The 16,902-nt window shown below is 39.8% G+C and overlaps 1 protein-coding gene across 1 annotated transcript; it reads left to right on the plus strand.

Moving 5' to 3' along the window:
* The first annotated feature begins 519 nt into the window (after positions 1 to 519).
* On the plus strand, positions 520 to 16,902 carry LOC125268096 (NLR family CARD domain-containing protein 3-like). The gene is made up of 6 exons (XM_048190206.1): positions 520 to 627; positions 3,536 to 3,632; positions 6,450 to 6,563; positions 8,489 to 8,602; positions 14,618 to 14,713; positions 14,952 to 16,902. Exons 2-6 carry the CDS (start codon positions 3,583 to 3,585, stop codon positions 16,678 to 16,680), a joined length of 2,103 nt encoding a protein of 700 aa, XP_048046163.1. The 5' UTR covers positions 520 to 627; positions 3,536 to 3,582; the 3' UTR covers positions 16,681 to 16,902.

The following is a 16,902-nucleotide window of genomic DNA, read 5'->3' on the forward strand; positions in this document are numbered from 1 at the left end:
TATATTACAACATACACCAGCATGTTCCCAAAGGAGGCCCAGAGGGCCTACCTGTCACACACGGCACCAGCTAGTGGCCACTAAAGTTCTAGGAGCAAAAATAGAACCAAGTTACTAATGAGGAAACTACATAGCTCAACTAGAGCTAAAGGAGAGACCATGCTCAAGGAAGCATGTACCGTTGCCACATAAGGGAAAGCCTAATTATAGTTTCAATTGCCAATAATAATATATTGACTATTATATGTAAATAGCTTTCCTCTGTGTACTGTTTTCTCCCTTATGTATTGTCTGTGTTTGACCCTGATTTATATTCCCGCGAGATTCTGCTCCCGCAAGATTCTCCTCGTGCTCCGTCGTCATGTGGCGTTACGTCATCTCAGCAGGATGTTTACACTGTTTTTCCCATATAAGGAACCATCACGCCGGCGTTTGGCTGTGCGTCTTTTTCATTCATACCTAAATCTTTTTTCCTGCTTCGTTTTTCTGACTGTTTTTTGCTGTGCTGATTTTTTGCCGTCTCTTGTGGAGTATATTGTTTTTTTCCCACAGATTACTCGCCCCAGAGGACTTTAAACAGTTGGACTGTACCTGTAGGATCCTGCTCTCGGACGCGCTATTTCCCCGGTGAGACTGCTCCTAAATAAACTTTTTACGCGCTGGACTTTAGAGACTTTTCAGACACACGCACACATACACACACACACATTTATATACATTTTTTACCTTGGATGTTTAACGTGTTTTTTTGGTGTACACGGATTGAATTGTAAATACACTTGGGTTTATTGATGACATTTGTCTCCTGTTGTATTTTTTGTTTTGTTTTGTACTGTTTAAGTGGCACAAACGATCCCCTTATTTAGTGTAACTTCCTGGCATACTAACTAGAGTGTTACAAAAACTGAACAACAGAGCGGTTTAACACAAGAACTCACCCTGAGAGTCAATCCACTCAGAAACGTACTCAGTAAAAGCACCTTTTACTCTCAAACTGAGAGGAGTACACAACCGAACTCCAACATGATACACAGGAGGCCTATAAGGCCTAACACTTGTAAACAAGTGGCGTCAGCTAGTGGCAATCACATCCCATCCATGGTGATGAGTAACATAATCCGCAGTACTCTACGAGAGGCCTGACCTAGGTCCTGATTCTTAACAGAGGTGGGCATGGCCGATGGCGGTAATGGGTCATACAAGACCAACACAAAACTGTGCCAACATGTAATCTGAAAAAGGAGGCCTACTACTTTAGCTACATGTAACGCCAGCTAGTGGTCTTAAATGGGAACCAAGCTCAAAGGGGACCAGCTCTAGACCCAACAAACAGTTGTGGGTAACTAGCTTAACACAACCTGAGCTAAGTCTACACATTCCAACAGGCAATGTACCACAACTCACATAATTACAGGGTACAATGAAATGCTAACATGGTCTAAGGAAGGCCTACAAGGCCTACAACCTCAAACGGACACAAGCATAAACCTGTGGCAGTGCTAATGTACGTGAGCAAAACTCATGACCATACACCAACAGCACCCATAAACACAAGCTGCAACTAGAAGGAGGCTAAACAATAAAGAGCCAACTTCTACAGTTATATGTAATATAACTGCTGTGGCAATGATCACATAGTAGGAGCTAACAGAGATCAAACTAAAAGTAGGACACTCTACACTCAACCTGAGTGTGCAATCCAACAGGTGATGCACTCAGTGAAACACAAACGCTAGCCGGGGACACAGATGAACACACCCTCTTGAAACGTTTGTAAGGCATAATATAGATTCCTTTACCAGATTCGATAAAATCGCGATCAGACAGAACAGTCACGAAAGACGAAAAGATACTGACTGGTTCTCTAGGCGCTCCTTATATACTTCCGGGTCACGCTATGATGACGTCATAGGCTGTTGCCGGCCAAGGGTATTGGGAGTGGTTTGATTCTTGGCTTTCAGACATTGGTTCACGAGTGACATTCCCCAAAGCGTACTGAAACACAGAGGAGAGTTCCCTTTCGAAAGGGAACTGTCGGAGGTTGCCGCTTGGCAAAGAATATACACTAACAAGAAGCAACACTTAATAGAACGTTCCATTGCAACACCAATGCCCAGCAGCGGCCCTGCGTTTCCACCATTTTGGGGTGAAAGTGAGATGGCAGTCCACTAGTTTCTATGGCAATATCAGCTGCTTTGTTAAAAAAAACTTACATTAAAGCTGAAATCCAACCTGAATGATGATAACACAGAATAAAATACCATCACTAGTGATTATCAAATCCTTTATACAGTTTATTTTACACACTTTAAGTTTAAGTCTTCCACTTTTTTCACAAAACCTTTGCTCTCTAGAAACCCAGTCAGTTTGGGTTAAAATTCTTTAAAAGGCTTATAAACACTGAATTATTACCAACATATGAAATTAAATTAAGGACATGCATCAGAAAAATTGTGAATGTTACAATAAATATATGAATATAACAGCTTGATTTTGCAGTGTTGTCTAATGTCCGTTAAACCAAAAGTGGGAATTATGCGATAACGGACACAGCAATGCATTATGTATTATAAGATCATTATGTTTGTGATCCATTAAAACGTACAATATAGCCTATTTCAATTCAGACCTAGATATTATTATTAATTTACTATTAATAAATGTGTACAGTTACAAAAAATGGAAATACTCAAAGTAGGCTAACTACGTTACCTCAGATGGTTGAATGGTTGGATTCCACAACTGGTAAAATAAAACATATATAACATAATACAACATTTACTGTATAGGAGCCATACAATTTACTGGTGACTTAATTTTAAAAACTATCGCGCTTCTGATTTGGCAGTGAAATTCGCAGATTTTGGGTGTGTAAGATGAGAAGGATTCTATGGTCCAGTAAGTATTTTCAGCCCATAATATCGGCCATGCTACCGGAACGCCATCTAGAGGCTGTTACCCAAAAAGTATCAAAGTGTCGCCTCTTGGGTTCTAAGCTCTTTGTGCTTGGCCCTAACTGACTCCTGACACCAGAGAATGAGCTCTTGAAGCTCCGCCCTCTTAGGCTGAGTGCAGCAGCTCATTTGCATTTAAAGGACACACACTGAAATGGCACATTTTTGCTCGCCGTCAAAAAGTGGCAATTTTGACATGCTATAAAATCATGATCTGTGAGGTATTTTGAGCTAAAGCTTCACATACACACTCTGGGGAATTCAGAGACTTATTTTACATCTTGTAAAAGTGGGCATAATAGGTTTCCTTTAATATGAATCTCTGGAGGACATTTTAAGTGATTGTTTGATATGAAATCTTTTAATAAAGGGTTTCTTTCACTTCAAGGTATCTTTTGTGTTTGGTGATGTCTGTGATTCTTCAGAAGTTTAACAGTATATGTGTGAACATGTAAGACTGAGCATGAGTTAACGCAGTCACATGATCCTTTTTCTTCCACACTCAAGATATGTTCAGCTAAGTTATGAAAGCTGTTTAATTTAATCATTTAATTTTGTGTCTGAATGTTTTGTTCATTCAGAGTCAGTGGAGGAGATCAAACTCATCAGATTCTCCTGCAGCTTCATCATGAGTGATTCACAAGGATCCAGAGATGGAGATTTTTCTCCAGGATGCAGGTACTTTCAAGAAAAAACTGCTAAATATTGTGTTACATCACAGATCAGACATACACAAAACTAAACAGTTTACAGAAAAAAAAAAAAAAAAAAAAAAAGATTGATATTCTGGGCACAGTAGTCGGAATCTGACCAAACCAGTGACCTCGATTTATGAACATACAATGCAATACAATACAATACAATACAATGTTTATTTATATAGCACATTTAAAACAACCAAAGTCGACCAAAGTGCTGCACAGAGTATGCAAAACAGAACAGTCAACAGGATTACAAACAATAAGACAATCTATAGAACAAACACTTTAAAATGGATGAGGTGCATTAAAATATACAATCATTGCACAGCAAGTCAGGAGATGTTGAAAGCCAGGGAGAAGTAATATGTTTTAAGACTAGACTTAAAAATAGACAGAGTTGAAGCAGCTCGAATTTGAATTGGGAGACTATTCCACAACTTGGGGCCAATAACAGAAAAGGCACGATCACCTCTGTTTTTGAGACGTGCCCTGGGAACTCGCAATAACCCAGAATCAGCTGATCTGAGTGCTCTTGGTTGAGTATATGAGTGTAGCAAATCTGATAGGTACTGTGGAGCCTGATTGTGAAGAGATTTATAGACAAACAATAACATTTTAAAATAAATTCTATATTTGACTGGCAGCCAATGCAATAAAATCAAAACTGGTGTAATAGACTCGTGTTTACGTTTCCCACAAAGAAGCCGAGCCGCTGCATTCTGGACCAACTGTAGACGTGAAACACATGATTGAGGAGCACCGATATACAATGAGTTGCAGTAATCCAGTCGAGAGGTTACAAAAGCATGCATAACCATTTCAAGCTTCTCTAGAGACAAAAATGGCTTCACCTTTGTCAGAAGATGATAAAAACAGGACTTAACGACAGCACTTATCTGTTTATCAAATTTAAGATTATTATCAAACCAGACACCTACATTTCTTACACATGTAGTGCTGTATGGAGTAAGAAGTTCAGAATTGAAATCATGTGGACAGTGGTCATTTGAGCCAAACAAAATAAATTCATGAGTCTTACTCTCATTGAGGCTTAAAGAATTACTTGAAAGCCAAAGTTTTAGTTCGTCGAAACAGTCTAAAATAGGCTTTAAAGCCTGTTTATTATCACGCTTCAAGGGGATGTAAAGTTGTGTGTCATCAACATACAGGTGAAAGGAGACCCCATACTTATTAAAAATAGATCCTATAGGAAGCATATAAAGGGAAAACAGTACTGGACCAAGAATCGAACCCTGGGGGACACCAGACTTTAGATGTATTTCAGATGAGGATTGGTTTCCAATACTAACAACATACCTCCTATTAGTAAGATAAGAATGAAACAACTGCAACACCGTGCCCCGAAGACCAACACATGATAAAAGTGTATTATGGTCAACTAAATCAAAAGCAGAACTGAGGTCTAACAGAACCAGAACCGTAGACTGCCCAGAGTCAGTAATCGCCATAATATCATTCAAAACTTGTAAAAGAGCTGACTCAGTACTGTGACAGGATTTAAAACCAGATTGAATTTTTTCAGAAATTGAATTTATAGTCAAGTAAGACTGAAGTTGAAAAAAAAAAGACAAGTTTGAAATAGGATGAAAGTTAGCCAGTAATGCGGGATACAAACTAGGTTTTTTAAGATGAAGCCGCACCGTGGCAAGTTTAATGTCACCAGGTACAGTGCCAGTATAGAGACATTTGTTAATAATAGACAATAAGTCAGGGCCAACGGTCTCAATAATTTGTCCAAGGAAACAGACCGGAATTACATCCTGGGGGCATGTAGTAGGTTTCAGAGAAGACGTAATCTGAATAAGAGTATTTAAATTTACAGGCTCAAAAACAGATCAAGTGGAAGGGGAGATAGGAATATCAGACAATTTATATGATGACAGAGGCAACAAAGATGTAATTTGGGAAATCTTATCATCAAAATGTTTTGCAAAATCTTCACAAAGACAGACCGATGTCTCAGGAAACAGATTAACATTTGGGTGAAGAACAGATTCAATAGTGGAAAAAGGGATATTTGGTTTATGGCTATTTTTTTAAATTAACTCAGAGAGATAACTACACTTCGCAGCCTTAGCAGCTCGCTGATAGGCAGAAAGAGAGTCAATTAAAATTTCATATGACACTTGTAGTTTGTCTTTTTTCCATTTACGTTCAGCCCTTCGACCATTTTTTCCATTTACATTCAGCCCTTTGACAGGTTCAGCCCTAAAACCAGCAAACATCATGTGAATACAAACAAAACTTTACTGACTGCTCTAAGACACACTAACACTAAAAGGAAATACAACACATTAGTCTTTGGGTGCTTAATGAAAAGTGAGCAGCAGTGGGGTCATGTAGTGGGTCACTCAGATTGGCTCTTCTTCAGAGTGTCACAGCCAATCCTGACTGACACTACAGTTTTAGGTGGCAAAGTGGTTCTTTGTCTTCAGGACTGACTTCATTTTTGCATATTATAAACTGTGCGTCAGTTTTATAACTCATCATTTATAAAACTCTTTAATCTGTGTGATGCATTGTTTGTGTGTGGAGCGTAGTGTTCAGATCCTGACACTTCTGTCTAGTTCTGTTTCAGTTTTATCTTTTTATTTTGTTTCGAGTGCACAGGTTGAGTGTTCATTGACTCTTGTCTCGTGTTTTTGTCAAGCACCTGGTCTATGTGTTCACTGACCAATCTGTTCTTTGTTACAGTTTAAATTAAAATGGTTCCTATAATAAAGAATGAACACAGTAATCTAAAGAATTAAACTGAATCTGTTCTCTGTTACAGTTCAGTCCAGCAGAAGAGCTCAAACCCAGAGTCCAGCTGTGTGTCTATGAAGAGTTACTGCTCTATGGATCCACCACTAAAGTTTAAGAGTGGAAACACACAGCCTTATCTAAGGTATATTGTTTCTATAAAATATGTGCTTATAGTATTTGATTTTTATGAAATTGTTATTTATATACTCTAGTGTAATAATCTGGATCTAAACCAGAAAATTTTAAGTTTCAGTTTATTAATGATTACCATTGCATCCTTGTGCAAAGCTCTATGTATTGTATTGTTAAAGACCCCCTATGGTGAAAATCAGGTTTTTATTGTTTTTTATATGTTCATGTGGTGTTCTCAATATGCTTTCAAACAAACCATGTGCAAATCCATAAGTCAACACCATCGTTGAGTATTTTCTCTTTAAAACTGCAGTGAAAAATCTGAAAAATTGCTGGTGTTCCTGACATCACAAACTACCGTGTAAAGCAGAACATGTTCATATAGGACACTATTAACAGGACTATATGCATGAAATCATTCAGAAAAATTTGGGCACAAATGGGTTAACATATCATTAGTCAAGTCAAGTCATCTTCATTTATATAGCACTTTTCACAATATAGATTGTTTCAAAGCAGCTTTACAGTGATAATAGGAAAATTAATGGACAGATTGTTATGGCTTTACTGCAGCTCTACAAAAAAGTTATCATCTGTCTGTAATCTTGGTGTCTTATCTGACTCATCTCTATCTTTTGCCTCTCGTATTTCTTCTGTCGTTAAAAACTCTTTTTTTCCATCTTCGTAATATTGCACATCTTCGATCTTCTCTCACTCTAGCTGATGCTGAAATCTTAATTCATGCATTGATCACATCACGTCTGGATTATTGCAATATTATTTCTTGGTCTGTCTAAAAAACTCATAGCAAGGTTACAGTATGTTTGAAACTCAGCAGCAAGAGTTCTCACCTCCACCAGGCGTTCTGCTCACATTAGTCACATTAGTCCTCTACTGCATGATCTTTACTTTACTTTTCACACATTCACTTTAAGATATTACTTCTAACATTTAAAGCATTAAATGGTCTTGCGCCTCCATATCTCCCTGACCTACTCTCTTACTCTCCTGCCCAGTCCCTGAGATCATCTGAGCTTGGTCTTTTGTCCATTCCTCATTTTCTGCTGTCCACTGTAGGTGGTAGGTCATTTAGTGTTAATGCTCCTAAATTATGGAATTCACTACCCCTTAAGGCCCCGATATACTTCAAACAAAATCGAAGAACGAACTGATGTGACATCATTTCAAACAAAATCAGGCCAAAACACTGCTCCGGGTGTGTGTTCACGGTGTGTGTGTTCACTGCTGTGTGTGTGCACTTGGATGGGTTAAATGCAGAGCACAAATTCCGAGTATGGGTCACCATACTTGGCCACATGTCACTTCACTTCACTCAAAACGAAGTTCGTTTTGTGTTCTTTTTGGAAGTTTGAAACGGCTTGCTAAAGCGAACTTTCAGGAAAAGTTCGCTCCAGCTGCAAAACACCTTCGTACTACCGTTGGTCAGTGACGATAACGTAACAGGAGGTGTGCGCTGAGGCTCCGCCTTCATTCACGTGGACCGCTTCTTTGACTCATTTCGTGTGTTTGAGTTTGACTGACACTACAGTTTTAGGTGGCAAAGTGGTTCTTTGTCTTCAGGACTGACTTCATTTTTGCATATTATAAACTGTGCGTCAGTTTTATAACTCATCATTTATAAAACTCTTTAATCTGTGTGATGCATTGTTTGTGTGTGGAGCGTAGTGTTCAGATCCTGACACTTCTGTCTAGTTCTGTTTCAGTTTTATCTTTTTATTTCTTCTGCTTTATCTCTTGTTTCGAGTGCACAGGTTGAGTGTTCATTGACTCTTGTCTCGTGTTTTTGTCAAGCACCTGGTCTATGTGTTCACTGACCAATCTGTTCTTTGTTACAGTTTAAATTAAAATGGTTCCTATAATAAAGAATGAACACAGTAATCTAAAGAATTAAACTGAATCTGTTCTCTGTTACAGTTCAGTCCAGCAGAAGAGCTCAAACCCAGAGTCCAGCTGTGTGTCTATGAAGAGTTACTGCTCTATGGATCCACCACTAAAGTTTAAGAGTGGAAACACACAGCCTTATCTAAGGTATATTGTTTCTATAAAATATGTGCTTATAGTATTTGATTTTTATGAAATTGTTATTTATATACTCTAGTGTAATAATCTGGATCTAAACCAGAAAATTTTAAGTTTCAGTTTATTAATGATTACCATTGCATCCTTGTGCAAAGCTCTATGTATTGTATTGTTAAAGACCCCCTGTGGTGAAAATCAGGTTTTTATTGTTTTTTATATGTTCATGTGGTGTTCTCAATATGCTTTCAAACAAACCATGTGCAAATCCATAAGTCAACACCATCGTTGAGTATTTTCTCTTTACTGTGACATCATTTCAAACAAAATCAGGCCAAAACACTGCTCCGGGTGTGTGTTCACGGTGTGTGTGTTCACTGCTGTGTGTGTGCACTTGGATGGGTTAAATGCAGAGCACAAATTCCGAGTATGGGTCACCATACTTGGCCACATGTCACTTCACTTCACTCAAAACGAAGTTCGTTTTGTGTTCTTTTTGGAAGTTTGAAACGGCTTGCTAAAGCGAACTTTCAGGAAAAGTTCGCTCCAGCTGCAAAACACCTTCGTACTACCGTTGGTCAGTGACGATAACGTAACAGGAGGTGTGCGCTGAGGCTCCGCCTTCATTCACGTGGACCGCTTCTTTGACTCATTTCGTGTGTTTGAGTTTTATCTCCGTGGGTGTAAACATGAACACTGGATAGCCACTTTATAGTACAAAATTAAGTTGTGCTTCTGATAAAATGAGGCACTGACACTGTTTTTCATGTTTGATACTGTAAAGCTGCTTGATTTTTTAGCAATCTATTGAATAAAGTGCTATATGAAAATGTGATGTGACTGAAGTGCTAATTTGCAGAGCTCGTGCTAACATAACAATGTTGTTATGATCAGACGCTTTCTTATGCCTTAAATAAAAAAAATGCTTGCTGTTTTCTCATTTTTGTTGTTTATTTTGTTACTGAGAAGAAAGTGTACAGCACATACACATTCATCTAACTGTCGCTCTCAGCAGTGTGGGCGGCGTCAGATGTTCAATTACACTACAGTAGGCTATATCGCAGCTCACATATTTCGAACGTGCAAGCTGTCAGCTTTCCATAAAGTTTTTGCATAAATTGCTATAATTTTTAACAGTTCATGTTAAGTTTTGGTGTTCGTTTTGGTAGCCTAGGCAAAAGAGTATACCAATTTACATAATGTTCTTGAAAACAATTATACCAAGCAGCAGCCCCCTATATTTAGGATTAACAATCAAATGATTAAAGGTGCCCTAGAATTGAAAATTGAATTTACCTTGTCATAGTTGAATAATTATAGTTCAGTACATGGAAATGACATACAGTGAGTCTCAAACACCATTGTTTCCTCCTTCTTATGTAAATCTCATTTGTTTAAAAGACCTCTGAAGAACAGGTGAATCTCAACATAACACCGACTGTTACGTAACAGTCGGGATCATTAATATGTACGCCCCCAATATTTGCATATGCCAGCCCATGTTCAAGGCATTTGACAAGGGCAGGCAGTATTAATGTCTGGATCTGTGCACAGCAGAATCATCAGACTAGGTAAGCAAGCAAGAACAATAGGGAAAAATGGCAGATGGAGTGATAATAACTGCACTGTAAAACTTTGCTGTAAATTTACAGTAAAATACTGGCATATGGGTTGCCAGCCACTTACTGTATTTTTACAGTACTACTTCTGTAAACAACATTTACAGTATAGTACTGTAATTATCAAATACAGTATTCTACTGTAATATTATGTACTTTTACAGCATTATACTGTTTATCTACAGCTATTAACTACATTTATACAGCTTTTCATACTGCACTTATGTTTGTCATTAAATAATTTAAAAAATATATACTTTTGTTATTATGTTATGCCAAAGGAAATGGAAAGCAACATACTCTGAGTTTTAAAACTTTTATTATTATTTATTATGGAAAAAAGCAGAAAATTGCAATGTTGAAAGTTCAACATTTTAAATGCTCTCAAGTTATCAATGAACAATACAGCAATCTTATTTACTTTTAACATTTTTCCAAATGTGGAGTAAAAACAATTAGTAGGCCTACAAGTTTTTCAGTACTGCTCCTTTTTTTTGCACAGTGTTGCCGTCTTGGAAGTCACTTTCCCTTCTTGTTTCTTGAGCCATGTTCATGGTCGATGTCAAAGTGCCTAAAAAAGCAGAAAAGAAAGAGGAAAAAAAGGAGAGAGAGAAAATAGTAATGAATATTGTGAATATGCACCATAGCCTAAGCATTTGATTGCATTAAGTTAAAATGTCCAATTAACACTTCAGAAATGATGCAATTAAAAAAATAATGCTTATAATTGTATTCAATGAAATCGTTTATTCATTGAATGGACTATATGCACAACTGCTTCTGCATTGTATGTCGTACTACATCTCAGGAGTTTCTGATAAAAGCATTCAGCTTACCTACATAAACCACTAACCTGCTGTATGTACGTCTTCTCATTAACTGTTTTTCTCTTACTGTTTTTCTCATATTTAATACCTGTTTAATTTAGCTTGTGTGTCTTATCCCAGTCTTTTAAAATAGTTAAATAAATAAGTGGTATCTGCCTCGAAACATTTAGCAATGTTAAATATTTAAATTAATCTTTAAGGGTTAGTTTACCCAAAAAGTACATTTCTGTTGTTAATTACTTGCCCTCGTGTCGTTCCACACCCGTAAGACCTTTGTTCATCTTTGGAACAAAAATGGAGATATTTTTTGATGAAATGTGAGACCTTTCTGTTCCTCCATAGGCAGCAGCACAACTTACACATTCAAGGTCAAGAATGGTAGGAAACACACTGTTAAAGTAATCCATGTGTCTCTGTGACATGTGACAGAAAGCTCTCGCATCAAAAATATCTTAATTTGTGTTCTGAAAATGAGCAAAGGTCTTATGGGTGTGGAACGACATGAGGGTGAGTAATTAATGACAGTAATTTCATTTTGGGGTGAACTAACCCTTTAATTAGTCCCCCCTTTCTGGTTCTTGAGCCATGTTTAGGGTATATGTCAAAGAGCCTAAAAGCAGAAAAGCAAAGAGATAGAGAAAGAGAGAGATTAGTGAATATTGTGCATTCATTCACCATAGCATTTTTGTGAACACAAGGACTCACAGCTAAGCATATGATTTAAGTAATGTGTCCTGTTATACTTCAGAAAAGATGCATCTTAAAATAATGCTTAAAATAGTTGACAAAATAAAATTGTTTATTCACTAAATTCTTTGTAATAAACTTGATACAAGTGAAAATAAGCACAACACTTACGTAAACAATGGAGCTACATCAGATGATTCAGCCTGAAACGAGAGAAAAAAAAAAAAAAAAAAAAAACAAAAGTTTAAAAATCAGGTTGTAAGAATAACATATGCTAAGGTTTGTCTATAACTTGAAACATCAGTGTTACTGCGTGAAGTTCTGAGAACAGAGTAACATTAACCGTTTGCTCATGGGAAACAAAAGTTTAACATTTCAAGATCAAACCATTCATGACAAAGTAGAAACGCGAACGAAAAGCACCATAAAAGACTGACTTACTCAGCCGAACAATCATTTATCCGCCCCCTGGTGTCCCTTACGAGGGACACCGAACACAAGACAGAAACATAACACAAGACCAACATACACGACAACATAAGACACACACCAACATGACAACAAGACAGAACATCAATACACAAAGACAAAGAGGGGAGGGAGGGGAGCCAAGTCAGAGCCAGCAAAAAAAAAAAAAAAAAAAAAGGACAAAAATGTCTTTAAGGAAACCAGGGAGGGACGGGAGGGTTGAGCCAGGGAGGCTCAGGCAAGTCTAGGGTCCCGGCTGAGGGCCAGGGAGGAGCCGGAGGAACAGACCAGGGCGGGACCAGGGCAGGGCAGGGCAGACGGCTTGACTGGCGCCGGCAGGGCAGACGGCTTGACTGGCGCCGGCAGGGCAGACGGCTTGACTGGCGCCGGCAGGGCAGACGGCTTGACTGGCGCCGGCAGGGCAGACGGCTTGACTGGCGCCGGCAGGGCAGACGCTTGACTGGCGCCGGCAGGCAGACGGCTTGACTGGCGCGCAGGGCAAGGCGCTGGGTGCCTCCGGGCCTACATCGGGCTCTGGGAAGGCCTCCGGGCCTACAACGGGCTCTGGGAAGGCCTCCGGGCCTACAGCGGGCTCTGGGATCACCAGGCTTTCAGGGTCGGAGGAAGGCTTCCTTCTCCTCCTCCGCTTATGTCGGCGAGACGCTGCCTCCAAGGACACTGCAGCATCCACAACCACCTCTGGGGGAGCAGCAACAACCCTGGCTGCCTCTGGGGAAACTGCAGCATTTTCAGACATCTCAATGAATGCTGCAGCAGGAATATCCTCTCGGCAGTCCAGGAAGTCGACAAGCTCCCCAAATGTCAGGTGATGCAGGCCCCTCATCGCCCACCAGCTCTGGGGTTCATCCAGGGCATAATTGAAAAGGTCCTTGAGAGCTGCGTCGTTGAGAGCCAGGCTCTCTGCAGCTCCACTGAACTCCACAGCAAACTCCCTCAGATCAGTCCCCTCTTGACGAAGAGAGCTCAGGTTCTTAAATTGGAGCATTCACTGGTAGAGAGGGCTGGAGACAGTGGAGGCTGGTGGACGATGCAAGCCCTTCTTCTGCTGAGTCCTCATTGTGGCTGGTTCGTTCTGTCTGGGTTTTGATGATGGATGAGGATGACTACTCAAATGCAGGAGAGAGAGGGCTTTTATTAATAATAAAAAATAAAACAAGGCACAACAAAAACTACCCCGTGGGGGAAAAACAGACTTGACAAACTTGACTTGACTAGACTAGACTAGACTAGACTAGACTAGACTAGACTAGACTAGACTAGACTTGGCTGCACAAAGGGAAACATACGACAACGAACCAGCACAGGACTGCAAACACAAGGAGAATAAATAGGAGAGCAAACAAGACAGGTAATGAGGGAGGACAGGTGGGGCAAATCAACCAATAATGAGGTAACAAGGTGGGCCGGGTCAAGACAATAGACATGAGAGCACATGGCACAAAGAAACACATGACAAGCCATGTGCTCACACCAAACAAAACAAAAACACAAGCACATGGCCAATGAAGACAAATCACAAGCCACGTGCTTACACAAGACGAGACATGAACACGCAAATATGAAAACTCATAAGCCACGTGTTCACACAAAACAAGACAACATGAGAGCACGCAGCCCGTGAAACACAGACTGCGTGCTACACAAAAGACAAAACATGAAAGCACGGGGCAGGTGGAAACAACCGCGTGCTACACAAAACATGACAATACAAGAGACAAAACATGAGACAAGAACGCACGGCAAGTGAAGGAACACTCGACCGTGCGCTCACAAGAAAGACAGGACTGGGAGCGCGAGTGTCCGAATCCCGACACGAAACGAAACCAAACTAGACATGAGTGCCGGGATCCGAACGCCATGCTCCCAACATGAAACAAGGCACGCAGACAAGAGAGCACACGGCTCGAGAACACTCAAGACCGTACGCTCACACAAAAACAGGACAAGAAGGGGAGTGTCAGAGCTCTGTCACAAAACCAAGAAATAAACTAGACAGAAGTGACAGAACCCTGACAAACATGGCTTGTGTAACATTAGCAACACATTATTAGCTGTTTGATAACCTAGTCAAGCAAAACGCTAATCATATTAATTATCATTATGTGTCTGACGTTGTAAAGAGTGATACTATTGTGCAGCATTTACTATATTAAAGTTGAGCAAGTGGATCTCTGAGCTGGTGTGAGTGGCGGCTGGGCTAATTTGAATATTCATGAGTCCACATATACTAAATGAAGCAAGGGTGTAGAGTTACATTCAAGATTTTAAGGGATAAAATTATTGACTACAAGGGGACTTTAATACATTCACAGGCTGTAAAAGCTGTTGGTCTGTTACACAGTTAATGACACAATTACATCAATATCAGTGTGTCTGATTCTTTACCCTCTTCATTCTGATTTAAGGTCAAATCTTCTATCCAGACCAGTTAAAAACAAATCTGTGTTCACGCATGTGATTCAACCACAAGACTTTAATGAAAGCATGAATCCTGATTTCAGGTAAAATGTAGGACTTTTTTGTTATTCTCGATTAATATTAGGCACTGCAATGCACAACACACATCACTCAAACACATGATTAATAATTAAAATAATTAATAATTAAAATAATTAATAATTTCAGAAACCCAATGATGTTCTGTGTCCCATAATACAGCAGACAAATAATCCATTTTGTAATTTATCGGTGCTTGCATTACATTAACTTGTGTAATAATCTGGTATTTTAATCTTATAGCCATGACTCTAAACCTGTTGAAGTCCTCAACACATTGAGATCAAATCTGAGAAAGAAGTTTGAGTGTTTGTATGAGGGAATATCAAAGCAGGGAAACCCAACACTCCTGAATGAGATCTACACAGAGCTCTACATCACAGAGAGTGAAAGTGGAGAGATCAATAATGAGCATGAGGTGAGACAGATTGAGACACAGTCCAGGAGAGCAGAAACAGAGGACACACCGATCAAATGCAGTCACATCTTTAGACCTTTACCTGGACAAGACAAATCCATCAGAACTGTGCTGACAAAGGGAGTCGCTGGCATTGGAAAAACAGTCTCTGTGCAGAAGTTCATCCTGGACTGGGCTGAAGGGAAAGAGAATCAGGATGTCCAGCTCATATTTCCACTTCCTTTCAGAGAGCTCAACTTTTTGAAGGACAAAACACTCAGTCTTTCAGATCTTCTTCATGTCTTTTTCCCTGAAACAAAAGAAGTGGAAATATCCAGTGATGAATATAAAGTTTACTTCATCTTTGATGGTCTGGATGAGTGTCGTCTGTCTCTGGATTTTCAGAGCGATGTGAGGTTGTGTGATGTGACTGAATCAGCCTCAGTGGACATGCTGCTGATGAACCTCATTGCAGGGAATCTGCTTCCCTCTGCTCTCATCTGGATCACCTCCAGACCAGCAGCAGCTGATCTCGTCCCCTCTGAGTGTGTCCATCGAGTGACAGAGGTACGAGGCTTCAGTGACCCACAGAAGCAGGAATACTTCAGGAAGAGAATCAGGGATCAGAGTCTGGCCGACAGGATCATCTCACACCTGAAGTCATCAAGGAGCCTCTTTATTATGTGTCACATCCCAGTGTTCTGCTGGATCTCAGCCGCTGTTCTAGAGACGATGTTGAGTGAAGCAGAGAGTGGAGAGATTCCCAAGACTCTGACTCAAATGTACACACACTTCCTGATCATTCAGACCAACATCAAACATGAGAAGGGCTATGAGAAGAAAGTGGAAGATGAAGACATGATTGTCAAACTGGGGAAACTGGCATTTCAGCAGCTTGTGAAAGGCAACCTGATCTTCTATGAGGAAGACCTGAGAGAGTGTGGCATTGATGTGACAGAAGCATCAGTGTACTCAGGATTGTGCACTCAGATCTTCAGAGAGGAGTTGGGCTTGTATCAAGGGAAAGTCTTCTGCTTTGTTCATCTGAGCATTCAGGAACATCTAGCAGCTCTATATGTGCATTTCTCCTTTATAAACAAGAACATCAATGTGTTTGACCAGATTACCAAACCAACTAATGGAGACAAAGTTTCACTATCTGCCCTCCATCAGAGAGCTGTGGATGAGGCTTTAGACAGTAAAAACGGGCATCTGGACCTTTTCCTTCGTTTCCTTCTGGGTCTGTCAGTGGAGTCTAATCAAAGTCTCTTACAAGAACTGAAGACACAGACAGGAAACAGCTCTCACAACAATGAGAAAACAGTTCACTATATCAAAGAGAAGATCAGTGAGAATCCCTCTCCAGATAAATACATCAATCTGTTTCACTGTCTGAATGAACTGGGTGATCTTTCACTAGTGAACGAAGCTCAACCTCATACATATGGAGGATTACGTAATGTGAAACTCTCCTCTTCTCAGTGGTCAGCTTTAGTTTTTTTGTTGTTGACTTCAGAGCAGACAATGCATCATTTTAAATTGTACAGCTTAATTGGAGCTGAAAATGACCAGTAAGTAACACTGAGTACAATCATTACAGTCTATAACATTATGAACAAAGAGAAACAAAGAGATCAGGGGTCTCATTTATAAAGCGTGCGTACGCACAAAACGGGGATGGAAACCTGCGTACGCCAGTTCCCACGCAAAGGTTGTGATCTATAAAAACAAACTTGACGGGAGAATGTGCGCACCTTTAAGCAAACTTTGAGCTGTGCGTACGCACATTCTGGAGAC

This window comes from Megalobrama amblycephala, linkage group LG5 (genome assembly GCF_018812025.1).
Source record: "Megalobrama amblycephala isolate DHTTF-2021 linkage group LG5, ASM1881202v1, whole genome shotgun sequence".
NCBI lineage: Eukaryota > Metazoa > Chordata > Actinopteri > Cypriniformes > Xenocyprididae > Megalobrama > Megalobrama amblycephala.

Bases quoted from the DNA above. Each gene is read 5' to 3' on its own strand.
- LOC125268096 (XM_048190206.1), top strand. From the start codon at position 3,583: ATGAGTGATTCACAAGGATCCAGAGATGGAGATTTTTCTCCAGGATGC. The intron at 6,564-8,488 runs GTATATTGTTTC...TCTCTGTTACAG, and splicing joins AACACACAGCCTTATCTAAG to TTCAGTCCAGCAGAAGAGCT. The intron at 8,603-14,617 runs GTATATTGTTTC...TTCTGATTTAAG, and splicing joins AACACACAGCCTTATCTAAG to GTCAAATCTTCTATCCAGAC.